The following is a 26,101-nucleotide window of genomic DNA, read 5'->3' on the forward strand; positions in this document are numbered from 1 at the left end:
TTTTCTTCAGTAATAAAGGCCCATATCCTTCCATTCTGATGTTAAATGGGCCATAAGGCCAAGGCTTGTAGGGAAATGTTAAAGTCCTAATATGTTATGTTCATGTGAAAGGGGTACAAACCCTCATGCCTCATGTCAGATCATAAGATATCTTTTAATTTGCCCATGAACAGATTTTACAGTGATTTAATACTTCCTCTGAAGCAGCTGATGCTGGCCTCTGTCAGTCAGGATATCAAACTAGATGGACAATTTTTGTCCTTACCTGGAGGACAATATACAATATCCCTGTAGCTAGGATTGATTGATTGATTGATTAATAAAATTATTTTAAATATATACAATTAGTTAATTAATTTTATTTTTAATTATAAAAATATTTATTTTTGCCTTTTACTCATGCAAACTACCACTTTAGTAGAATACGGGTTTTTATCTTAATATTAGATGAACAAAGACTGGAAGATTTCATCCATTATTGATATTATTTAAGAGTAAATAAAACTACAAATTTCTTCCATTTATGCAGTATGAATCCTCCTAAAGAAGTCAATCAGTTTTGTAAACTTAATTATGAACAAATTATATGCAAGAATTACTTAATCATTAGCAAAATACAGATGCACATGGCAGGTGGGGCAAGAACTGAGGTTTACTTTTACTCTGTTCAATGCATGAATGACTTGTGCCCCCAGCGGTTGGGGGTTCACAGTGGTAGCAAAAGCATGGCGGCGGTAAGCTGGGAGCTCCCTCAGGTAGCTATGGTGCTGTTGGGGGGGTGGGGGCGGGTGGTGAGCACCAACCAGGGGTCAGCAACCACCTGCAGATGCTGCTGGCAGCCAGCGGCAATCGCTGACCATCCACAGATGCTACTGGCGGTGTCAGCGGTGGGGGTGGTGAGTCACAACCACCCACAGGTACCGCCAACAGGGTCGGCAGCACCTTTTCATAGGGGGTCACTGCCACACTCAGGGGGTGCACATACACCCCCTACGTGTCGCCAGTGATTCAATGCTTAGTACATTTATGTTCAAAGAACACAATTTCTTGAGCAAGAACTTTGTGACTGAGAGGTTCCTATGAAAAATACTATGAAAATTTAATAATAATAACAAGAATAAGTATAAGTAGTCAGTACTAGAGCTGAATAAGAAACTGTTTCCCATCCCATGAAATGTTTTTAATTTATTTTTTTTATTTCTCATTTAGCAGTAGGACAAAACCAAGACTTTTAGGGGGTTTTCGCAGAAAAGTCTACTCCAGGCTAGCCAATGACCTGTTTGGTCAGGGCATTTATTTTAGAAGACTGGTTCAGAGCAGGGATCTGAGCCTGGGTCACCCAAATTAATGCCCTGACCGTTAAGTTATTTTGCAGTATTCACCATAAAAACTAGGAGGGATGGGGGGAAAGTATCCCATGGAGCTTTGCAAAACTGATATATTCATGAGAAAAGGTTTCATTTTTGTGGCCAGCAAGCTGTTGGAAATTCCCATCTAGATCTAGTCAGAACATTCATTTCATAACTGAACTAGAAAATGGTATTGTTTTCCTAACACAGTATTGGGTAATTGGTTCAGTGCTGATATGAAAGAGAGAGCAACACCACACTTATTGCAGTATCTGATTCTCCCTCCCTGTCTCAAAGGATCAATCCAGCCTGAGTCAGTTAGCAATATGAAAAACAGGAAAGGAAAGGAAAACATCAAATCATGTTGTGTATCACTATCACTGCCTTTACTTTTACTCAGCATGATGAAGCAAAACCTTTAGTTCAGTTATTCCAGTGTGCCAAGAGAGTGATGGAAGAGTGCCACAAGATCCTGTTAAGGATGAATGTCCTTCTTCCCTGTCCAGCACCCCGCACCTGCCCCAGCTATTCCAGTGATGCCTGAGGCTTCTCCTTTGGGGACTGCTGGCTGCCACTGCTGCTACCTTCCCCTGCCATTCCCAGCCCCCCAGGCAGTCCCTGTGCTGGTCCCAACAGCATGATCTGCTATGATTGGGTAGGTGGATGGACAGATGCACAGACAGAACTGTGCTTTGCAACCTTTCTTGTCCCCTCCACTCCTCCCACACTCCCAAACCCAGCAGGAGAAGCTGCAGCGATGGTCACCAGCCTGTGAGAACATGTTGGAACAGCCTCAGCATCAGGAACTGCCCTGAGGTACAGACCAGAGATCAGACAGTAGAAAGAGTACAGCAAGGCCCTGCTCCCCCTGCCCCTCACACCTCTCCCCACCTTTAAGTGGCACCAGCTAAATAAGTGATTCTCTACTTTTAGCCTTAAAGCTGTCCCGTCTCCCCCCCGCCCCCATATCTTTTCTGAATTTAGATCTGACTCAGTGATTTTTCAACCAGCATGCCACAAAATTCAAAAAAGTGTGCTGCCAATTTTAATTCAGAAAAAAAAAAGTGTGCCCCAGGTATCAAAAGTTTGGGAAACAGTGCTTTAGGAATTACATTAAAAATGGATTCCAAAAGACAATTGCATACCAAAGCTAGATTATCTCACTATTGCTGCTCTAAAAGTAATAAGCACCATAGGGATCTTAGTATACCCTTATTATGGTTCAACCCAATAAACCTTTATAACTTCCATTTGCTCTCTGTATTATGAAGGACATAGATATGCAGCACAAATACAGATGTAATTGCAGTACCACCACAAATGCTCTGCCTGCAAACCTCCTAACTTTTTGTGCTTTTAAAGGTAGCTCAAGTAATTTTAAACCACATGTTAGCTCCTCTTTGGTAGTAAAAATAGTCTTGATTAAGAAATATGTTATACATATATTTTAAACCCTCAGATGATGTAAAATGACTTCAGTGGTAGCCATCCTGTCTCATAAATGAAGATTAGGTCCACCAAAATGGATTAATAATGATTCAGAATGATGGTCATTTTAAATGATGTAACCAGGACAGAACAGATTGAAAACTAAATTTTTCTTCAGGGTTTACTTTTCAAGTCCATGATTGTATGTGATTTGAAGAGTCCTTTGAATTCACCATTGACCTAAATATTAAACTCAGGTTCTCTGTTTTAGTAATCATATATACTTTTCTGTGTAGGCTTGCTTCTCTGCCAAAGAGCTTGTGAAGATAGTTTTACAAAATAATCCTTTATCCATTTCTGAAGAGCACTTCAAGCAAATCAGTCCAGCAATCATTCAGCAACTACTAAGTTGCTCTTGTCAGCTTACAGAATCCAAGCAAACAAAGCCTCCACCAACAATCCTGGAAAGTGAGTTATCTTGCCATTGTTGCCCTTGCTTTGTAGAGGGATTTCATTCATTAGTATTGAACCAAAAGAAGAGTCAGAGCCTGAGAGAATTCCATAGTGTTTGTGCCACATAGCATTATTATAGCATTATTATAGTGAGAAAAGATGGGATCCAAGTCCAAGCAAGACTTAATTTACATATTTGAGGGGAATCTCATTTAAGCGTACCTTCTGCAGTGACGGTCAGAGATGGCGGTGGGAGATATAATGCCTATGGGCTACGGCAGGGCCTCTGTGTAGCTGAGACCAGTGTTCTGCTTAGCCACAGTGTTCCTCTGGGTTTATCCTAACAGAACTTCTTTGGTTTCAGTTCAGGGTAACTCAAAGTGGTGGATCAGGCCTGAGAGCTGTATCCCCTGATATACTGTGTCACAATGCGCTGAATTACTGTTGCTAAAGTGTTCTCCAGAAAGTTACTGCATATGATCTTGCAGATTTTCACTTTGTGAATTTTTCACAGCAAAAGTAAATCATCTTGCGAAAGGATAATGATGTGAAAGGAAAGCACTTTTTCAGCTGCATGTACCTATGCCCAGCAAAGTAACTACATGAGCTTCAAGATTTGTTTAACTTGGCCTGGAGAAGGAAGTCAATTTGACACACTTGTATGGCTACAACTCAGTCCACTGAGTATTTTTATCTGTTGTGAAGTATTTTATTAGCATCTAGTAGCTTCACATCACTGATATGGGTGGTAGGCTTCCCAAGTATCCTCCCAGCGAATCATCTGTCTAGGACTGCTGGAGCCTTTAGACCCTTGAATTTAAACTATTGTTTAAGCAAGATTAATTAGGATGCTTCTGGGAATGAACTGGATCACAATTCCCTGTTGTATACATGAATGTGAATGGTCACTGTATAGTAAATAATATGGTAGATTATGGGATGGAAAGAGGTCTGTGGACATCATGTTAGAATTAAGAGGAAAAGGAAGTGCTGACACTCCCTAAAAAGAGGTCTCTTTTTCTTCAAGTCCTTATTATTACCATATTTTCCAAGCACTTCACAATCTTTAAGGTTGACACCACTGTCAAGTAGGGAAATGCTACTGTCCATCTTTTACAGATGGGGAACCAAGGCAAAGAGTGGCTAAGAGTGAGGGTTATGCAAGAAGTCTACAGCAGAAATGGGAATTGAGCAAGGTTCCAGGTTCCTAGTGACCTAACCACTCCCTTAATGATGATCTTATATGGAAAAATATTTTTTGTGAGTGAAAAGCCAAAATAGTCATTAAAAATGAACTCTTAAACCTCCCATTTTTCTGAGTCCAAGCAGGAATGCATGTGTGTAGGTTAATCCCCACATAAAGCTCAGTATCTATAATCCATGGTATAAGACAAAGGCCTTTATGACCATCAGAATGTCTCTGCAGGTTTAGAGCCTAAGCTGGGGATGTTTCCAAAAGGAATAAAAAGAAAAGCCACAGTCCTGATGTAAGGCAAATGAAACCTGAGCCTAGGACTAGGGGTTTCAGTGCCAGTTTTTAGGTGACTTGCTGTGTGGTCTTTGGCAAGTCACTGAAGACTAAGCTGTCAAAAGTATCTACTAATTTAGGATTCTTGAGTGTTGGGCAGTATAACCTGAGTTACCTGGATCCAGACTGTATTTTACTTTATGTGCCTAAATTCCAACCCTCACCCCTCCAGATACACTGTTAGGTGGAGGGCCGTGCCAGCCTGGCTCCTAGGGCTAGACAGGGAATGCACAGAGCTATACCTGCTGTGGCAAAAATTCCTGAGGGGAGGGAACCATATTGGCATCCCCTTCAATTGACACCTCAGGCTGATGTCCTGCTTGTCCTTCCCTAGTTATGCTACTGGCCAGAAGTAAAAGAGAATGAGAGGACACATGCGTTCCTTTTAGTCCAATAGCCCAGTGGTTGGGGCACTTGCCCAGGGAAGCAAAAGAACTGGGTTCCAATCCCCCTCCCTCAGCTTCCCATCCCTAACAGGCTACATCTCAGGCTTCCCAACAAAGTCCACTAACTGCCACACCACAGGTTAGACCCATTTCCAGCCTCCCTTTTGTGCAGTCCTGCTGCACCTTCCATGTAATATTCTGAATAAAATGGATAATGTTCCTTCCCCATTGTGAGCCAAGAACCAGGCTACATGCCACCCTCTTCTTTCTAGAACAGAAACCATCTCATCAAGCCATTCTTCCTCTGCTTTGTTTTCTCCATCCCAGCTTCACAAAGCTCCCTCTTTTGGTTACCTAATGGGCCAGCTTCAAAAAAAGGGTAAAGGGTGGTCCTTTTCTGAGGAATAGAAGACACAAGTTCAATCTCCCTTATGGTGAGGGGGACCTTGTGCCTGGGTCAACCACGATTTGGTAATTAATAATAATTAAGTGTCCTAATGACTAGGCAACTGGGCTAAAAGGTGGAAGGTTTCTGCTATGCCTCCTCCTTTGGTGTGTCCTAGTTTGGTGGTTGCCTCCTCAGTAGTCCTAGTTTTTGCCCAACTAAAATTTCAAGACTTGTCCATTCTACTTTTCCAGGCAGCTGCCTAGCTGAAGCATAGTTCTAACTGGCATGTTCAGTAGAACTGAACAGGCAATACTCAAACAGAGCCTTGCCTAAATGCCAATGTCAAAGTCTGCATTTACACACCTGTATATGGTCCATAGGCAAGTGGTAGGGGGAACACGGGGGTGCACATGCCCCCTAATGGGGCTGGTGCCCCCCCCCCCCCGATGGCCAAAACTGATGCTCTTGGTAGGGCTGGTGCCCCCCTTGACAGGGACACCGCCATCGGCAGCTTCTGGAGGTTTTCCCCCTGATTCAGGAGGAACCAGTCCTTTTTAGGCATATAAAGTGAAATAGGCTCAACCCCTAAGGTCGGCCCCTAATGCCCCTTCATTTTGTGAGGTGCTGAGCTGTCACAATCATCACTGATTTAAAAAGACCACTGAACCCCAAGTTAGTAAATACTTCAGAGTATTCTGGCTTTAACATAGTTGTGCTTGTTTCTCACCTACCTCATAAAATGGAGTAAAGATTCATAAATTCCTGTTGTAAAGTATAAAGATGTAAGCTGTTCATAAACTATAAGTATTATTTTTTCAGCCTTCCAAACACCCTATTAAACTAGGAAAACACCCTGACTCAATCCCTAAAGGAAGCCTGTGCCTGTCCACAGCAAAAAACAGACATAATTTAGAATAAGAAGCTTAGGCCCAGATCCTCAAACTTATTTATGCTTATCATTCCCATGGGAATTAGGTGTCTGGGTATTAGGCATCTACATATGTTTGAGACTCTGGGCCTTTGTCTGTTCATTGTACACACTCTGTTAAGCTAATAAGGTAGTATTAGCTGTGAATATTTATAAGGTCCAGTCATGGTGAGCAAGTGAATTAAAAGTCAGTGAAAACAGAAAAGAGAGACAATCTTGCCTCCCCACAAGTAAGGTATCTTGAATTTCTGTCATCTCCACAGTAGGAGCGTATCTGTCTTTTATGGCCTGGTATCTTGGGGTGGGGTTGTTCCCCTTCAAGTCATTGTAAAATGAATTCTTTGTAGGTCTTGTCCCTTCCCTTATGCATTTAAAAGAAGAATGTAGTACTGCTCAAGCTTTTCGTACGGGTGTGCTTCAAATAATTAAATAATGAATGATTAAAGGTACCCTTGGTTTTTTTTGTTTCCTTTTCCCCATAGAGTATGGCTACAGCACTGTTGCAGTTTTGCTTATTACTATCGGATCTATGTTTGGTACAACTCTTATTTTGTTCCACTCATGTCAAGAAATCTATACACTCATTTTGCAGCTGTTTGTAGGTTTAGCTGTTGGGACCCTTTCTGGAGATGCCCTGCTGCATCTAATTCCACAGGTAACATGCATGATTCCTATATGTAAAGAAATGCTTACTTTATGATGCTGCCTTCTTTCCATTCTTCTCCACAATGATATCCAGAAAATCTTGTATCTTCAACCTAGCCAATGTTCATGTGCTCTTATTTTTATAAAATAAAGTTTTCCATGTGATTTAAAAGTCATAGATCTAGCCCTCCCATTGCACTATCCACTTTGCAAAATCAGAGAAAAGTTGAAGAGTAAGAAGCAGAAGGCAACAGATGATTAACTCAGAAGAAATGTGGGTCCTATTTTCACGCAAGGTTCTCATTAATAAAATATAATGGAAGAAAAAAAATCTTAGAGAAATATCTTGCAAACCAGTAGAGATAGCTATAGATTTTGTGTCCTGTGTGAAGCCAAGGAAGGAGTCAAACATATTACACTAACCCTGTGTCTTGTTGTTGGATTGGGAATAATCAAGAGCAAGCTGGTAGATAGTTGTCTAATAATCACCTATCTGTGTCAGGTATAGGTAGTTTTCTATGTTGGAAGGGCCTGGAAGGCAGGACTGGAAAATACCAAAACATTTAGGGAAGTAAGTGTCATTAAAAGTAGCAAAAACCAAATGATTTTTTTTTAATTCTTTTTACTTCACCACTTTTTCCAGATTCTTGGGTTACATAAACATGAAACACAAGACTTGGAACACATCTACAATGGGAAAGAATATGTTTGGAAACTCTTAGGAATGATTGGAGGAATTCATGGTTTTTTTCTGATAGAAAAATGTTTCTTTCTTTTGGTATCATCAAGTGACCAGGTAGAACTTTATTTTTTATCTCTTTTTAAATCACTAATTTCGAAATTATAAACTGCATTAATGAAGTAAAATGAACTATAAAGTGCTGCTTCCCAAACTACTCCTACCTGACTTGCCTTCAATTTCTACTTTACGTTGTTCCATAGGTTTTATATATTTAACTCTAAAAAGAGTTAGTTAATTTAATTATTGTATTCTATAAGCAGACTTTCCTAGCTAGCATGGGAGCAGTGTGCATCTATACAGAAGTTGTTTCATTTAGGCTCTGTCTGGAGAGCTGAAAGAAAAATGTAAACAAAGTGCTTTTAAAGGCACTGTGAAACATTACACGTTAAAATTTACCAAATTGCTAACAATTTGCTGTCCCAATGGATTTTTAAAAAGAATATAGATGTTGAACTTCAAATCTAGTATTATTTTAGTGTTGTCTCTTAGTTGGATACCATGCATTCAGTAATTCTTTTATTTTATCTCAGCATGCCTGGTGTCTGAAAATGTCATTATCCACAAGGATATAATGTAGCACATAACACGATGCTTCATTTATTCTCTCAGTATGGGAGGCCATCTTAACTTTGCTTCAAACAGCTTTACTTTTGCTGCTGCTGTTTTACATAGGATGCTTAACCACTGGCCTGACTTAGAAACCTATTCCTCATGCATCCAAAATACCCCCACCACCACCTTTAATGAATGCAGGATTGAAACACAAGAACACCACATAACCTAAATGGAATGAGAATAGTATGAAAATTGTAACGTTAGGATTTTACATATGAGATTTTAAGATGAAGTTGTAATTCAACTTATAAATAAAACATAATGACTTTGTGTTTACTTAACCAAAGAGAGGGAGACTATTTTTCTCCAGGTCTTTAAATGAACACTAAACATTACATTCTTTATTAATCTCAGCTGGGAACTCCAAACCTTAGTTTTTAAAACAAAATCATTTCCTACAAATGTTTTGAAGTTCCCTATAAAACACTAACTTTTTATCAGATTCAGTTTTCTGAACTGAAAAGGCATTAGAAAATGTTTAGCACAGCTTGCAGTCTTTTCAACTGTTCTTATTTTCAAACTAAGATCTCTCATAGGTCATGTAAACGCTAAATCTGAACATGAAACTGACAAAGACTGCACCTGTATCCATCTGGCTTCAGAACTAATTAAAAAGCATCTTCATCCAGCAGAGCCTTTCATTAGTTAATGGGCGCTTGGGGCATTCCCCTGACCTCCCAGTGGATTCTGAATTAAATGACCATTCAGGCAGAGACAAATCTACTTTAACCATACATTTGGTAGGTTCCTGATATGAAATGCTTTACTGACTTGATTTCCTTCTTTCTCTGTATCTCAAAGAATAAACCCAATTAATATCATAAGTTAATAATATTTTTCAGAGTTTATTAATTTTCTCATTCTGTGGCCTGAGAAAGGATGTATTGTTAAGTATCTGTAGATTTCTCAGTACATAATAAATCTTTTCAGGAAGATTTTAATCATAAATCTTTATAAAGAGCATCTACAAATACCTAACGGAAAGATGTAATTCCTTTTGCCCTGAATGTTTTAAAAAAATTGCCGTTTTCCTTTTCTTCAAAAGTAAATCCCATGCAAGGATGTAACTACCAAGCAGTCCAGTTTAATAAGGACAGTCCTGGGTTGAGAAAGTTCTCCCAAAGCAATTTAAGAGATGCATGATTTTTGTCCTGATTTAAATTTTTTGTCCTAGGAAAATAAATATTTTATTAATGAATAACCTGTACCAGAGGGTGCTCTACTGTGACATAGCATACCCATTTCCTTGAAGCTCCTGGCAAAACACCTTTCAAACTTTAAGCTAGAGTATGTATTGAAAGATTATATCCAAAAAGATTACAGCATATAATTAGTTAACAGCTGAAATCTCAACCTACATGTTTCCATTCATTTGAATATGTACATAAAACCAGACAACTGAAAATGCCTAATCACTAAGAAATTCCAGTTAGATCTATGGAGCAGTGCTCAAGCATCTACATGGTTTGCTAGATTTTAGCGCTTTTTTTCTTTTTTTCTTTTTTTCTTTTTTCCAAGGGCAGTCTCTGCTTCAGATTGTCTGTAATTTCAGGATGTATAACTGCAGTTTTACTTAAATTGGTGGATCTCAAATATTTCTATGGACCACTTTTTATAGAAAACTGGTTATCAAGAAATGACCCATGGGCCACTGTCGATACACCGACCACGGTTGTTGCCTGAATGCATGTAAACAAACTAGTGAAGGCAGAACGTACTAAATTTCAAGTTGCATGATCACTTCCTGTTTACGTTAACGACCAAAACTGTCCTAAAGCTATGCATGGATAATAGGAACTAACGTGACTTAGTCAGTTTAGATGAGAGCTGCCCATGTTTTTCAGAACCATGTGCATAATTATTAGACAAACATTGGTTGACTACAAAAAACTAATAAATCTTTCAGGTCAATGATTAGTCTTGGATTTTTGACACAGAGTTCAAAGTGATGCCATGTGAATAAATACTATGAGAAAACTTGGAATAAATGCTGGAATTCATATGACTGGCTACACTCATGGGAAACAAAGTTGTTGTTTTCTTAAATGTAGAAATAAGAGACATTTTTTTAGTCTATGCCTCAGAGGCACACAACCCCTTTTTTACTTCACCACCACAATAATTGTAGTAAAAGAGAACCACACAAGACACACTGCAGCCGGCATGCATTGCAGTTCTGTTCTTTGGAGCAGTGAGTGCTGACTCGCACAAAGTATCCTCTTTGTGAGCTCTGTATAGGCAGCTATGGCAGTTTTAATACCTTGGTTCCCCAACTAAGCAGAGATTAAGACTGGAAATCTAGCTGGTTCTCTATTTCTTTGCCAAAAGCCCTTCATTTCCCAGAATAGGGAATACATAGTTAGATTAAGGCCTTGCCCCAGTTCTAAAAGTTGATAGGCAAATCAGGTTCAAACATGAGTTCAAACCTCTAGTGTCATGGGCAAAGCTATTTGTTACTCCAGAGGAATTTTTTACAGCTTGAAATGAGGGTGAACTCCTGTAGTGCTAATACCACCTCTACCTATCTACAGTAGATTTGGTATCAGTTCATCAACATTGTTGCCCGGCTACTAATGACTGCAACTGGTTGCAATCCTCAGTTTAGACAAAGACTAAGGGGTTGAAGTGGTGCACCACAGTGAAGGAAATTTGGGGCCCAGTTCTGTTCCAGTTGGTAGGCACCGTGCATGAAAAATAGTTAACACAAAAAGAGGATGGCTCCTCTGCTGTTTTTATGACTTACTCCTAAAACTAAGATGAAGGCGTGTTACAAAAGTAGGTATATTAATATTTCAAAACTCAGGCAGTCCAGTACCTTAATATTTGTTTGCTATCTCCAAACAATATTTGTTGTCATCTCCATCAGGATCATGCAGTTTCAAAGTGGCCAATAAGATTATGGACTCCATGAGTCCATATAAATTTCAGTCTACTATTTTTCCTTAAAAATGCTTTCACACTACCCAGGATTATGATACAACAAAGCTCACTGTCTCATAATAAAAACTGTTTAAATTCCCTGAATTGTAACACAGTCCTATTCAGCTCTGAATTTTAGGCCTAGTTGTTTGTATGTCAACAATGAAACATGATCTTCTCAAGAGCCCACAATGGTACCGAAATGGTTTTATTTATGTCTGAGTTAGATTAAGAGTACCTTGTGGAAAAAATAGCCACGCGATCAGTGTTCAAATAGTAACTCCAGTCATGATAATGGCATAGTTGTAGATGACAGCAGCTAATGTTTCCTGCAAAAATCAGTGAAGCTATTTGACTTTTTACTGTTTAATAACAACAGGTTGAAACAGCCTCTATAACCAATCCATTGTCTCTCCTCTTAATTAGAGAAGTCCGGAAGATTCTGAGTCTGCTGCAATTCCTACAGACAATAAGGCGACCAGCAGAAAATGTTAGTATTGGTAAAAAGACTAAACAGGCAACACAAAATCCTAAGATTTAGGATGGGATTGAAAGCATGAAACTGGCTCAGCTCTGTGTTTTGTGTTACATCATCACATCCATTGCTGCCTAGCTACATAATTAAATCTCTGTTTTAAGAAATGTTTCCAGCTAGCCAGCCCTATAATTGTGAAGTTCATTAATCTTAGATGGTCCTCGCTTCAGTGTCTGCTTACCCACCACTGTGAACTATTTTTCCAAAACCCTTCACTTAAAGGGAAACTCTCACTTGTTTACTGTGAAGCAAAAGCAGAAGCACATCTTATAGGCTGAATCAGAGATGCATGAATTTTTGTGAGCCACAGCTCACTTCATCAGATACTATGACTGGACATGCACTGAGCAAAATTTGATAGTCCTGGTCACTGTGTGTCCTTTCATAGCATAAGATGAAAGCTTATCCATCTCTGATTCAGTTAGTCTATAAAGTGCACCTGTATCTTGCCTTCTGCCTGACTGCAGATTAACACAGCTAACTACCTGTCTACAATTTACTGTCATTGCTCTTCATTTCCTGACTCACCACACTGAAAAAAAATGCCTCCCTTACTCCTTCTGTCTCCTTCATGGTAATGAAATAGCTTTATTAAAATCTGCAGGGATTTATGCTTCATATGGAGCTTTGGGCTCATTATATTATTCAAGCTATTTTTTGACCAACCGATTCTCTTATTGTCTGATTAAGTGAATTAAGAAATTCTTCTCATTGTCTCTGTTTGGCTTTTCTTTATGAAAAAATGAGACACTATAGTACAGACCTAATTCTGCTCTTGAGTATATGTATATAACCTCTTTACATTCATAGATGTTAAGGTTGGAAGGGACCTCCATAGATCATTTAGTCCATTTAATATCGTAGCAGGGATAAGACTAAAAGAACCCTATGTTACCTAAAATCTGTGTATTTATTATATTCTTTTCCCTTTTGTCTAGTGACACTAAGGTTTCAGGACCTGACCCAAAATGCTTTGGTAGTCTCATAAGGCTCTGCTAGTTCACTTTTCTTTGGATATTACAGGCTTCGTTTCCATTTTGTTATGGATTTTACTTTTTGAAAACTGGATTCTGGTTGCTTGATTCTGACCTTTCCTTCAGTACATCATCAAGTACCCGTTTCACTGCTACTATCTACTTCATCTCTAGATTTTGCAATGCTGTTTAGTCATCACTATCTACTAAACATCAAAGATATTCCAGGCAGTGTCAAGGTTATCTGCTCCAAATATAGTACGTCTCTATTTGAGATAATTTTCCAAGTATCTCTTCATTAAAAATTCCCCACTCCGTTTCAGGGGTTTGGGTTGTAGCCGTGTTGGTCTAAGGGTATAGGCAGACAAGGTTCCTTGGGTGAATTTGATATCTTTTATTAGACCAACCTAAATGGTTGGAGAATAGTTATTAAGCAAGCTTTCGGGTTCAAAAACCCTTCGTCAGGCTAAGGAGGCTGCAGCAGTTGCTGCGTGCTCTTCCTGGATGGAATGAAAAGTAAAGACGCCAGGGGCTGGGCTGGGGAGTCAGTTGCCAGGCAGATTGTAATGTATCAAAATTCCAATGTCTATGTTTAGTATACTGATCTCTAGTATCCAGCAGGTTGATGAAATGGAGCTCATAGGCTCGTATCTGGGAAGTGTTGTGTAAGTTTCCCTTGAGGATCAGGACTGAGAGATTGGAGAGAGAGTGGCCCTCCTGTGAGAAATGTGCCCCCACCGGTAATTGGGTGTTTCTGTCTTTGATAGATTTTCGGTGTGCGTTCATTCTGGTGCACAGTTGTTGTCTGGTCTCTCCTACATATCTTCCATCAGGGCATTTGGTGCATTGGATGAGGTATACTACATTCCTGGAGGTGCAGCTGTAAGATCCTGGGATGCTGATGGCTCTGTTGTGGGGTGTAGTAATAGTGGGGGTGGTGGAGATGTGTTGGCAGGTTTTGCATCTCTTGTCATGGCACGGTCTGGATCCTTTTGGTGTGTTCTGGGCTTGAGGAAGTTTGCTTCTGGTGATGAGGTTGGCGAGGTTCGGTGCTTGTCTGAAGGCTAGGATGGGTGGCTCTGGGAAGATCTTTTTAAGAATAGGGTCTTTTTCTAATATGGGTTGCAATTTTTTGAGGATTTTCCGTACAGGTTCAAGGGATGGGTGATAGGTCATAACCAGCGGTGTGCGATTTGTGGGTGTTTTTCTTCTGTACTGCAGCAGTTCTTCACGTGGTATCCAGATGGCTCTTTCAAACGTGCGATCTACCTCTCTGGAGGAGTGTCCTTGCTGGGTGAAAGCCTTTTTAAGATTGGTGAGGTGGCAATCCCAGGTGTTCTCTTCAGTACAAATGCAGTGGTATCTGAGGGCTTGGCTGTATATCACAGCTTTTTTGGTGTGTTTCGGGTGATTGCTGGTTCTGTGCAGATATGTATGTTGGTCTGTGGGTTTCTTGTATACTGTGGTCTGTATTTTACCCTTCTGGATACTGATCCTTGTGTCTAAAAAGGGGATGTTGGTGTTGGAGTATTCTAAAGAAAGTCGGATGGAGGGATGGTGACTATTGAATTTCTGATGGAACTCAATCAGAGATTCCAGGTTATCACTCCAAATGATGAAGATGTCATCGATATATCGTAAGTACAGCAAGGGTTTGATGGTGCAGTTCTTGAGGAAGTCTTCTTCCAAGTGGCTCATAAAAAGGTTGGCATACTGTGGGGCCATTTTAGTGCCCATAGCTGTTCCCATCATCTGGAGGAAGTGTTGATTATTAAAAGTGAAATTGTTGTGTGTGAGGATGAAGTGTATAAGCTCAGTGATATCTTTGGGTCTGTATTCTGTGTTGTAATCTTGTTCCTGTAGATATGTAAGGCAGGCGTGGATGCCATCCTGGTGTGGGATGTTGGTGTATAGGCTGGTAACGTCCATGGTGGCTAGGAGTGTGTTGCTGGGAAGGTGGTCTATGTTTTTAAGTTTCCGTAGCAAGTCTGTAGTGTCTTGGACAAAACTTGCTCTGTGGGTGACAAGCGGTTTTAGGATTGATTCAACAAAACCTGATATTTCCTCAGTTAGGGTCCCATGGTTGGATATGATAGGTCTGCCAGGGTTCCCTTTGTTTGTGGATTTTAGGGAGCATGTAAAAAGTCCCCGGGTTAGGTAGTGGGGGGATCAAGGTCTGTAGTTTTTCTTGTAATCTTGGTGGAAATGATTTGATGGTATTGTTGAGTTTTTTTTGGTGAAAAGGGGAGTAGGATCTTCTTGTAGTTCTTTGTAGTAGGTGGTATCAGAGAGCTGTCTGTTGGCTTCCTTTATGTACTCCTCACGGTTTAGGATGACTGTGGCTCCTCCTTTATCTGCTGGTTTTATTACTATTTGGTGGTTAGATCTTAGAGATTCTATGGCCTTTTTCTCTGGAAGAGAGAGGTTGTTGTGGTGGCGCATGTTGCTGATTATTTCATTGTTCATTCTTTCCCTGAAGTAGTCAATATAGCGGTCAAGGTTAGGGTTTCGTCCACTGCGAGGTGTCCAATCTGATTTTTTTTGGGCTTTTTGGCATTGATCTTCTCTTGAATGATGTCAGAGGATGAGTTGTTGTTGGGAGTGGGTTTAGTTTGGTCGTGGAAATATTCTTTGAGGCGCAGGCGTCGGAAGAATTCTTCTAGTTCTCCACATTGAAGTATTTTATTAGGGTATTTTTCTGGACAGAAATTTAGGCCTTTAGAAAGGACAGATTTTTCAGTTTTCATTTTTTTGGGTCATAACTCAGTCCTCCTGCTGCATTGGAAAACTAGGCATAATATTGTCTAAGAATATTTTGAGAAATAACAAACTTTCAAAGACTTTATTTTGATACTTGATACATTTTTTTGACTAAGACCTAAATCAACCAAGGGATTTAGGCATTGGATTCCTGATGTAATCTTTCAGGCACATGATGGAAGCCCTTGAGCTCCTTGGACAATGGATGGGAAAAGTGAGGTAGCTCAGAATGGGATTCGCAACAGCCAGCAGACTGAGGATGCCACCCACAGTAGCTAATATGAAACACAGAAGACAGTGTATGTCTTAAATTACACCTGTCTGGATTTACATACCTAACCCTGAGTGCTGGGGACATAACTCCCTCTCCTTGCATTTCACAGCCATGAAACTACACCTGGAAATAGATGCCTAAGAGAAAACTGAGAGAGGAAATCACACATTTCTTTCTAAAAATGGCTGGAAGAGGTACCAAAACCACCCTTTTTTATACTTTGCTTCTGGTTGAAGCATTCACCCAGGGAGTGGAAGACCAGGTTACAGGCCATTCTCTTCCTGAGGGGTTAAAGTCCACATCTTTCAGCTCCCTGGACATGGCCATCCATAGATCATACTACATCCAGTGGGGGTCAACTCTTTTGACGTGTATGCCACAAATTAGCTCCACACCTTCCCTGAGCACCACTCTGATCCCTTTCCCTTAACCAATTTTCTGCTCAGCTTTCTGTTCCCTGCCCTATTCTATCTCCTGCTTTGCTTTCTGCTCCCTGCTCTATCTACCACTGTGCTACCTGTCCCCTTCCCAATCTTCTGCATGGCACAAAGAGGCTGCCTATGCCACTTGTGGCACCTGGATAGGCCATCCCTGTCCTTGGCAACATGGATATCTCCTGAGGCTGGGGGCATTGAATTCAGGGTGTCTACATCTGCTTAGCTATTGTATAAAAAGGGGTGTGTGGTTGAGGGGAGAGGGGAGCGGCATTGTCTAGCTGTAGTTCTTGGACATATGTGGCCACTGCTGCTATATTTTATGTGGAGCCAAATCCTGTTGGTGTGCAGAGTAGGCCTAAGATAAACACCAAGATGCTAAGCCCTGACAAAATGGAAGCAGTTCTGGACATGCACAGAATCAGAGTTTTAGGTGCTTGGGGAATTTTCCAGCCTAGTCATCAATGAGTGAGGCAGAGGGATTTACTTTTGCACTTGCATGTCTTAAATTCCAGTTAGATCTCCCTTTAGGTAGCTAAGTCCTTTTTATGTTTCTGACTGTAAGATCCTTTCTCTCTGTATCTCAGCAAACAATATCAGCATTTTGTATTTGCATTTTTTGATTCACATTAGATTTATCAGAAATGTTTTTGTATGAAGCATATGGTATTAACCATGAAAACATTGAACTAAAAGCTTTATGCTTATGGGCAAAGGTAGATCAAATTAAACCCTGTAAATGCGAAATCATGTAGTAGAAATCCAACCTAAGCTAGCTAGAAAAATTAAGAAGCAGAATCTGCTATGGGCCCCATTTCCTGGTTTATTGCAAAGAATGCACCAACATTTACAAATGTATTGCAGGTTATTCAGAGATGAAGTATTTAAATTAAAATGCTCATTTTCAGAGAGATACTATAGGAAATTGTAGAGTAGAGCAGTAAAGTGTATTCACGTTTGTTAAGAACATTATTGTTATTTAAAATGGAATGAAGAAAAATGAGGAAAAGCCTTCAGGGTTTTTCATGCATGGATTTTCTTGGATGTTGGTCCAGTGTGTTCACAAAGGCTACATTTGCAAAAGCTTTAAAATGTTTCACATGCCATAAAGTTACCCTGACCCCCATTTTATATTATTGATGATAATATGCTGGAAGGAGTTCCAGTAATTACACTATTCCTCTTTCCACAACTATTATTTAAATAAAACAGACTAAATATCTTATGGTGAGCTACAGTTTCATTCTAGCCAATACTTATGACAAATCACAAACTTACTGTAGTGCAGCAATATATTATTTCTGTGTAACTCTTGTCTTGTACTATTGATTATAAACTGCCCAAAGTGTTTAGAAAAAGCTGTGTCTTCTGGGGACATCCACATTTGGCTCTGTAAGCTGGCAAGAATATCTAACAAGCCTGCCAATATTACTGAACCCATAGGGCTCCCAGGCAACTGGGCAGGATTTTCTGAATACAGTTGTTAGGCTTTTATGCTGTTTTTGTTTTTGGGGTTTTTTTTTTTAATAACAGTTTGAAGGCTTTGGCTCTAGCCAGTTTATGTAAGAAAAGCATCCCCCCCAACTCTGTAAAGCAGTCTTCTCTGGAAAAATGGTATTGCAATAAAACCTTGTAATAACAATATCCACCTTATATCCACCTGTGAAATACAACCTTACAACCCAGGGTAGTCATGTTGTATCTATGAGGTGGTAGAGGGTAGTTAGAAAAGCTGATGGTTTATAGGGACAAATCCTGACCCTGCTTATATAGTCAGGGTGAAGTTACACGTTACACTTAGATCATACTAAAATCATGGAGTGTTAAGTGGTGTTAAAGTTAGTACATGCTGTGAACAGTTGCAAGTTAAGGGTTAATATTGTTTCTTGCCTGCAGGGCTCTTACTTACCACTAGAGGGCTGGTGAGTAGGGGTTTGGCCAGGAGACAGGGAACCTGGGTTCTATCCCTACATGGGGTGGTGGGGCAGTGCATCCTGGGATACTGAAGGACTGCAAATTCCTCATTTTATCTCTATGAAGGAGACTGGAGTTACCCTAACCCAAACTAGGTAGCCCAGCCCAGAGTTAACCCTTGCCTGAAATGGTGTAACTTTGAGACATGCAGAGGGTATTTAGCACTACTTAATGAGCTTTACCATACAGACACTCATGTTTTAAGTATCCTTGTTGTAGTCTAAGTGTAACTTCACCCTCAGACAGGTATGCCTTAGCAGTGGGACAGAACCACTGCTATTTTACTATGCATGCAGAATACACAGGCATTGGGCAGGCTTTCTGGGAGGTATGTAATGTGTGCTGCATATGTGGTTATGAGTGTGGATGGAATGAATTGTCCCAGGACCAAAAATGGTTCAGGATTTTGGCACCAGTTATAAACCTGCCCTAATTATTGAACTCTATGGCCCATAGCTATAGCCTACAGCTTATCTATAGCTGGGAGAAAAATGTATTTCCCCTGTGTATGAGTTCATGCAACCCAGCTGTCTGGTCCAAGTAGCGAGCAGAAGATTTATCCTAAAACACTTAGGCTAGGGACAGACATTACACATAAACCAGTTTAAGTGATCAGAAACTAGTTTAAACCTGTAACAGAACAGCTGTTCAGTGCACATAAACCAGTTTGAAAATGGCTGGAACCAGTTCGAGATAAACCTGGTTGAATGCAGTATCAGACTTAACTGATTTGGCTCAAACCAGTTTATGCAATGTCTGTCCCAGACCTCTTGCTGGTTTAAGATAAACCAGACTCCCTCAACATCTTGGCATGCTCTCCAGGATTGGTGGGGCTCTCTGCTTCACAGCAGAGCTGGCCCCTCCCCTCTGCTCCCTGGCTGCAGCTCCAGAAGACACTGCAGGTACAGCAGGATGTGCCTGGCTTCCCCCTGCCCTACCACCTTCGCTGCTTGCTGGACAAGCAGGAATCCCCCACCCCCCTCCCTCCCATCTCTCACAGAACAGACCCCATCCCCATGGACCCTAGGCATGTAGTAATCTAGCTAATGCTGGGAGTTGTCTCTGTGTGTGTTTCTCCAATTTCACTGGCACAAGCAGACAGAACAGTGACCACATAGGCCTTTTTGGAGCTAATCAACAGGTCAGCTGGTAAGCTGTTTAAGAAGCATTTGAACTAATGGGGAGAGGCTATTGTTTTTCTGATGGGGTGATAAACACTGTTATCAGATCAGTTTGCTGCAGACAGTATAAAGAAGCAGGGACAGGGAGATTGAAAAGCTCCGTATCATCAACAGATGAATGCACTGCACACCCTCCCCCCTCTGCCCCCTTGCTTAGGGTGCTAGCAGGGGGCTGGGATCTGGCAATACTCCCGCTCTTTGAGCAGCCAGCAGGGAATAGGGAAATGCCTCCATTGCCTCAGTCCAGAGAGAATGTTTGTCCTGTTACAAACCAGTTCAGCCTAGGCAGATTAGACTAACCTGCAAAGGTTGAATCAATTCAGGCTCAGGCTTTTTGAATGTTGGTCCCTAGCCTTAATGTATTTCACTATGCATGTGGTTAGTAGTCTTCCCAATGCTGAATGCTGGATCACAAATAATGTAATGTTCAGTAGGGGTGTGCAAAGCTTCAGTCACCGATTCGATTCAGAAGATTTGGCCTGATTTGGAAGCAGAATCACCGAATCCGAATGGAATTGGGAGGCCAAAAAAACCACGTCTGAATCGATTCAGGAAAAAAAGATTCGGAGATTCGGAAGGCAGTCTTTCAGGGGAACAGAAACTGAGAAGAGGGAGGAGGAGTGGGGAGGGAAAGACTGACATCTGTAGCTGGCCAGTGACTGTGATCTTTCCCTGAGTCCCCTTTCAATCACAGTGCTCTGTGGGAGGAATGTAGAAACAGCATATAAGCCTCTGTCTGCAGCCTTTCTGTTCCTTTTGTGAGCTGTTTCTGCCTGAGCAAAAGAGGGGCTGGCAGCTGCCCCAGAAACAGGTGGGCAGGCAGAGATCTAACCCGCACTGGTAAGGCCCCCTGTTACAGGTTACCATCCCTGCTGTTTTCATCCAAATCTGCCTTAACACACACAAGTGACACGAGTTTTGCTTTCAGCAGTTTGAGGTACAGTTTCCCAGAAACCCCTGCATCTATCTCCTTGAAGCTTAGCAGGCTTCATGCCCTCAGATGGGGCTACCATCTCTGCTGTTTTCATCGAAATCTGCCAAAAATTGACAAAGTTATAGGTATTTCAGTGATTCCCCATTATAGTCTATGGCCGAAACACTGAATCTCTCCAAATCAGCACCAAATCTTCCGAAGCTGATTTGGACAAATCAATTAGGGACAAAGTGATCTGAATCTCCAAATCAAATCACTGTCCTCTGAATTGGCTGAATCTGAATCCAAATTGAATATTTCCCTATTTGCACAGGCCTGAGGTTCAGTGCTAAAGCAAGGTCATGGAAAACGAGGGAAAAGGAAAACAACCACCTCTATTGTTGATGCTAAAGACAGGAGTGCTATGCATGATCACAGTGTTCATTAATTGACTGGAACAAAGGTCAGAACTAATACGCTATGACACTGTACTAATGATGGTGTTTTAAGGTGTTTTGCCTTTTGAATCCTTTCTCCTAATGTAATATTTCCTAAAGATGAGGCTGTGAAAACATTAATTTTGTCCTACTCACAGTGTTTAAAGCACCATTTACATGAGGCTAAATTCTTTCCTTCATTACAGCTGTACACCTCTCTGACCCAAGTTGGATAAACTCCTCCTTTTAAGGAAAAACAGTTTGAGATGGGAGGAAAAGCAAACATGAGCCTGAGCAACCTAGGGTGAAGTTAATGAGAAATCCTTGGAGTAAATCACTAATGGTGCTCAGACCAAATCTAAACTTTTTGTCAAAATAGTCTACCTGGTTGTTTTTTTTAAAAAGAGACAAAAATAGGCTATTGCCTGGTATTTGCAGTTCTGAAATATATTATTGGCTGTTTTTTCATGCTAAATTATTGAAACCAGCACAATAAGAACAAAAGTACAATAAGAACAGCCATCTTTTAGTTGTCTTGGTTTTTCACAACACAAAGTTTGGGTTCAATGAATAGAACAGGTTTGTAGATAGGTAGAAGTATGTGATACATTTTTGGTTTTACTTTTGATTTTGTTTCCTAGGCAAAGGAATTAGTTTGTTAGCAATAATGGTTTTGGTGGGTGACAGCCTTCACAATTTTGCTGATGGCCTGGTAATAGGAGCAGCATTTTCATCCTCAACAGAAACGGGTGTGACAACTACTATTGCTATCTTATGCCATGAAATTCCCCATGAAATGGGTAAGCAAACATCATTGCTCATTTTTCCTAACCAGTTTCATGGTCTTGGGTAACAATGCCATTTTATAGGATCCTGCCTTGTTCTACCTTTGGTATACTGGATGGATCAGGTGAAGAGGGCACAGCCCTCCTTTTACCCCATCTTCTTCATAAGTAGTAGTGAATCTTTCCCTAGTGCCTTGCTGCCACTGAACACAATATCCTCAAGAGGATGCATCAGCCAGAAAGGGTTGGGCTGGTATGTCCAACCCCACATCAATTTGTCATATGCTGTAATGTATCATACAGCTCTCACTGCAGATCTTTTTTTGATCCCACTTGAAGGTCTATTTTGATCATGCTGTTCCCTCCACCTAGCAGCATAGCTCTCTAATTAAGGATAGGCTGTTGCTCTTAACTAGGCACCCAGGAGCAAACAAAGTGGTGAGCTGTGGTTATGGCTGAGGAAACATGGAATTCAACGAGGTCCTCACCATGCAATCAAGGCACTAAGAAGTCCATACCCTACATTGGGTTTAGTCTTGCTGCTAGTTATAAGCAATGCTGTGGATACACAGGACTGCTTTCAGTAATATAGGTGGATCTGCTAGCACTGCTTTTCCTACTCGCTATTTTTAGCCCTACATGTATACATAGATCCCTCTAACTCTGCACTGTGGAGAAGCAACCTCTCAGTGTACTGGTTCCAGAGACTGCAAACACTTTTGCTAACTGATAGACCAGAATGATAAAACATTAATTACAACCAAACTGGTGTGGGTGACAAGACAATGCAATTAACTTTCCTCCAAAATACTTGTGCTACGTGACTTTGATGCAGTGGTATATAATAGAAAAGGAACATTTTAATGGGTAATTCTGATATAACTTATCACAGGGCTAACTGGGAGTACCTTCACTGAAAGCAATGAAATTACCCTCCCAAGATTAAAATCAAACCCACCATTTTCTTCTGACATACAGCACCTGTAAGTAAAGACAGATATAGTCACAAGGTTTCTGCTGGCAAGTTCCCAATTAAGAAAGCTTTAGAAACTCTGGGAAAGCATGTGGTTTCACATTTGAATGTATCCAAGTAAGAAATGTCACAGATGCCCCGAATCTATTACCCAATACATTGTGTTTGTGTATATCTTAATTATCGTGTGATTTACTATCAGATGATTTTGAAAATGTTTTATCAGCTGTGTAATAAATTGTCTTCCTCTTATTTTTTCTATGCAGGAGATTTTGCTGTGCTGTTAAATACAGGGCTCTCTACAAAAATTGCAATTCTGATGAATTTTATAAGTGCACTAACTGCTTTCTTAGGGCTTTACATTGGCCTTTCTGTATCTACCGACCCATGTGTTCAGAACTGGATTTTTACAGTCACAGCTGGAATGTTCTTGTATTTATCACTAGCAGAAATGGTGAGCACTGCAGTCTCTTCTATTTTCCTTTGAACATGTCATAAAAGAGCATAGCAGAGAAACTTAGAAAAAAACTCTTCTTGTAAACTCTTTAAGGAGATTGTAAACTCCTTAAGGTAGGGGCTGTCTTCTACTCCAGTTTGCAAAATGCCTAGCAAAATGGTCTTTTCTGCACTGCAGCAGCAGCAGGGTCTGCTAAGGATCAGACCAAACATGCCCTGTCTAGGCTGCATTCACTTACACCTTCTGATGGGCTCTAAATCCCAAATTTCAGCTGTGGGGCTCCTCTGGCCTTGTTATCAGTGGCTGCTCTCAGGAAAACCAAAACCTGAGGGCTCAAGCGTGGGTTCAGTGGGAAGAGCTTAGAGCAGTGGTTTTCAACTTTTTTTCATTTGTGGACCCCCTAAAACATTTTAAATGCAGGCTCAGACCCCTTCAATAATTTTGAATGGAGGTGTGGACCCTTTTGAATTGGAAGTGTGGGTATTCACACACTTTTGATTGATCATAGTCACCTTTAGACAGTCTGTGGACCTGTAGGGGTCCCAGGAAGTGACCCCTAGGGGTCTGCAGACCACAGGTTGAAAACCACTGGCTTAGAGCTTTGTTAGTGATAAATTTTTGGATTTGAAAAATGCCTGCAGGTGTGGATGTGCAGAGTTTAAGCACTGTTCTCACCAAAAGCCACTGCCGCTGCAATGTGCACAAACCATGTAGAGCCCCATTCATTTGGGTGCCTGAGCACAGCCACAATAAACATGTTTAATAACAAAAAGGGCAAAACAAGGGATACAAAGAGCATAAGACAATAAGAGACACTGAAGGAACTAAATTTTGTAGTTCCAAAAAGAACAGACTAAAAAACCCAGGCATCTCTAACTAGTTGTTAATGAACTATGTCAGCCAGTAATATTCACCTGGTTAACTCTTTTCCATTTTTATTCTCCTATATTTATATACACTTCATTTCCTTGTTTCAGTAGGGACTTGATGTATATAAACTGAAATAATCTGAGAGATTCTCTGTGTTCTTTCTGGAAAACCAGAATTATGAAGCCCAGAAATCTTGCAAGAATGTCTCCATTTCCATCCCAGTTCCTCTCTCAGAAGTTTGGGATAAGTTGCTAAACATATCAGATGTCTGTCTGCTTTGATATTTTTCTTCATTATTTATGATCCCAGGCCAGGGCCAGTACTTGAGGTGTTGGAAGGGATTATGGGCAGAAGTGCCTGAGATGCCATTAGTATTCTAATTTGTTTCTCTTCTTATACAGATTTGTGCATATCCTTTTATGGCATCTGATAAAGTGATCTTCAGCTCATGAAAGCTTGTGCTACACACACACTCACACACACACTCTCACACACACACACACACACACACACACACACACAGTATAACCTCATAAATCCGGATATAAAAAATCTGGAATTCTCAAAAATCTGGCATTTTTAAAATACTCTACATTGGGGAGTAAAGGAGAGGGAAGCTTGCACGTGGCAGCTCCCACAACCATCCACCACCTGGCTCCATTGCTCTGGGACCAGCCACCACAACCATGCCCTCCCCCTCCCCCCTGCTCTTTGACCGGCCATCACTCCAATTTAAAAAATCCAGTCGGGAGGATGACAGATTTATGAGGTTACTAGCAAATTGCTCGTCAAAAATGATGGGGGGGGAGAACGGAACCCCATGTCCATCCCTGAGCCCCCCTCCGCCACTCCTCATTCAGCCCCACTCCACCCCCAAACCCCACTGCTCCTTGTCCTCTCTGGACTGAGGCAATGCAGGCACATGTGCCTGCATTGCCTCAGTCCAGAGAGAAAGTTTGTCCTGTTACAAACCGGTTCAGCCTAGGCAGATTAGACTAATCTGCAAAGGTTGAATCAATTCAGGCTCTGACTTTTTGAATGTCTGTCCCTAGCCCTGAAGAACGGGCTCAGTACATTATTTAGAAATGTATCTGTAAACACTGTATTCAGTCCTGGGGTATGCTATCATCAGTTTAGCTACAGAAGCAAAAATAAAGTTGAAGGTATTCCTTAAAGCTTATCAAGGAGCTGCCTAGGCTTTCATCATGTATATGAGCAATCTGAATATGGCCTAAAGCAAACACAGGGCACTGTATGCTGTTTAAGATTTCTCTAGGAGTAAAGTAGCTTAGTTTGCATTAATGGGGTATATCTGACTGCTCCACTGAATTAGACCTCTCCTGGTAAACTAACTTTGCATAATTCAGCTGTTTCTCACAAATCAAAGCTACCCATTAACTGCCAACTAGGGCTGTGCAAAGCTTTGGGTGGTGATTTGATTCAGCCGGATTTGGTGGCCGAATCCCCAAATCCAAATCGAATCAGGGGACCAATTTAAAGGTCCAAATCAATTCAAAGCTCTCCAAATCTTCGGAAAAGATTTGGAGAGCTTTGATCATTTGGACAGTCCCTGGTGGCTGCAGCAAGGAGCTGCAGCTGACTCTGAATTGGTAAATACTAGGGGCCAGGGAGTGGGGGCTGGGGGAGAGGGAATGGGACCATGGGGGAACCCCTGCCACCCCACTGACCCCCCCACTGCTCCCCCAGCCCCCTGACTCCCCCACCACTCCCCCAACCCCCATCCACTCCCCCAGCCCCCTCCATGGCTGCCCTGCCTGCCTCAGCTCGGTACTTTAAAAAAAAGCCCCTGTGCTCACCAGGTGCTGCTGGGTGGGGGGCAATCCCTGCTGCCCCATATTGTATGGGAGGCTCTGCACAAGCCCCCTGACCCTCACCCTTGCTCCCCCAGCCCCTGCATGGGTGCCCTGCCCGGGCCAGCTCTGGCCCTTAAAGGAAAAAAAAAGAAAAGCCCCGAGACTCACTGCTCCTGTGGCAGCCTCAGGGCATCGGGTGGCTCGTGCAGAGCTCCCCATGTGGCATGGGGCAATGGAGGGCAGCAGGGATTGCCCCCCCCCCCCCCCCACCTGCAAGAACAGAGAGTCCAGGGTTTTCTTTTTTTTCTTTTTCTTAAAAGGCCGGAGCTGACCCAGGCA

General features: G+C 41.3%; 1 protein-coding gene across 1 annotated transcript in view; it reads left to right on the plus strand.

Moving 5' to 3' along the window:
- Window positions 1-26,101, plus strand: part of SLC39A12 (solute carrier family 39 member 12) — a 43,456-nt gene that overhangs the window by 11,941 nt on the left and 5,414 nt on the right. Inside the window, exons 5-10 of the mRNA XM_019497428.2 lie at window positions 3,074-3,245; window positions 6,943-7,115; window positions 7,749-7,901; window positions 11,808-11,871; window positions 21,505-21,663; window positions 22,888-23,075. Coding sequence (XP_019352973.1) covers window positions 3,074-3,245; window positions 6,943-7,115; window positions 7,749-7,901; window positions 11,808-11,871; window positions 21,505-21,663; window positions 22,888-23,075 — 909 coding nt within the window. The remainder of the gene's footprint in view (window positions 1-3,073; window positions 3,246-6,942; window positions 7,116-7,748; window positions 7,902-11,807; window positions 11,872-21,504; window positions 21,664-22,887; window positions 23,076-26,101) is intronic.

The sequence above is a fragment of the Alligator mississippiensis genome, chromosome 5 (genome assembly GCF_030867095.1).
Source record: "Alligator mississippiensis isolate rAllMis1 chromosome 5, rAllMis1, whole genome shotgun sequence".
NCBI classification, from domain to species: Eukaryota; Metazoa; Chordata; order Crocodylia; family Alligatoridae; genus Alligator; species Alligator mississippiensis.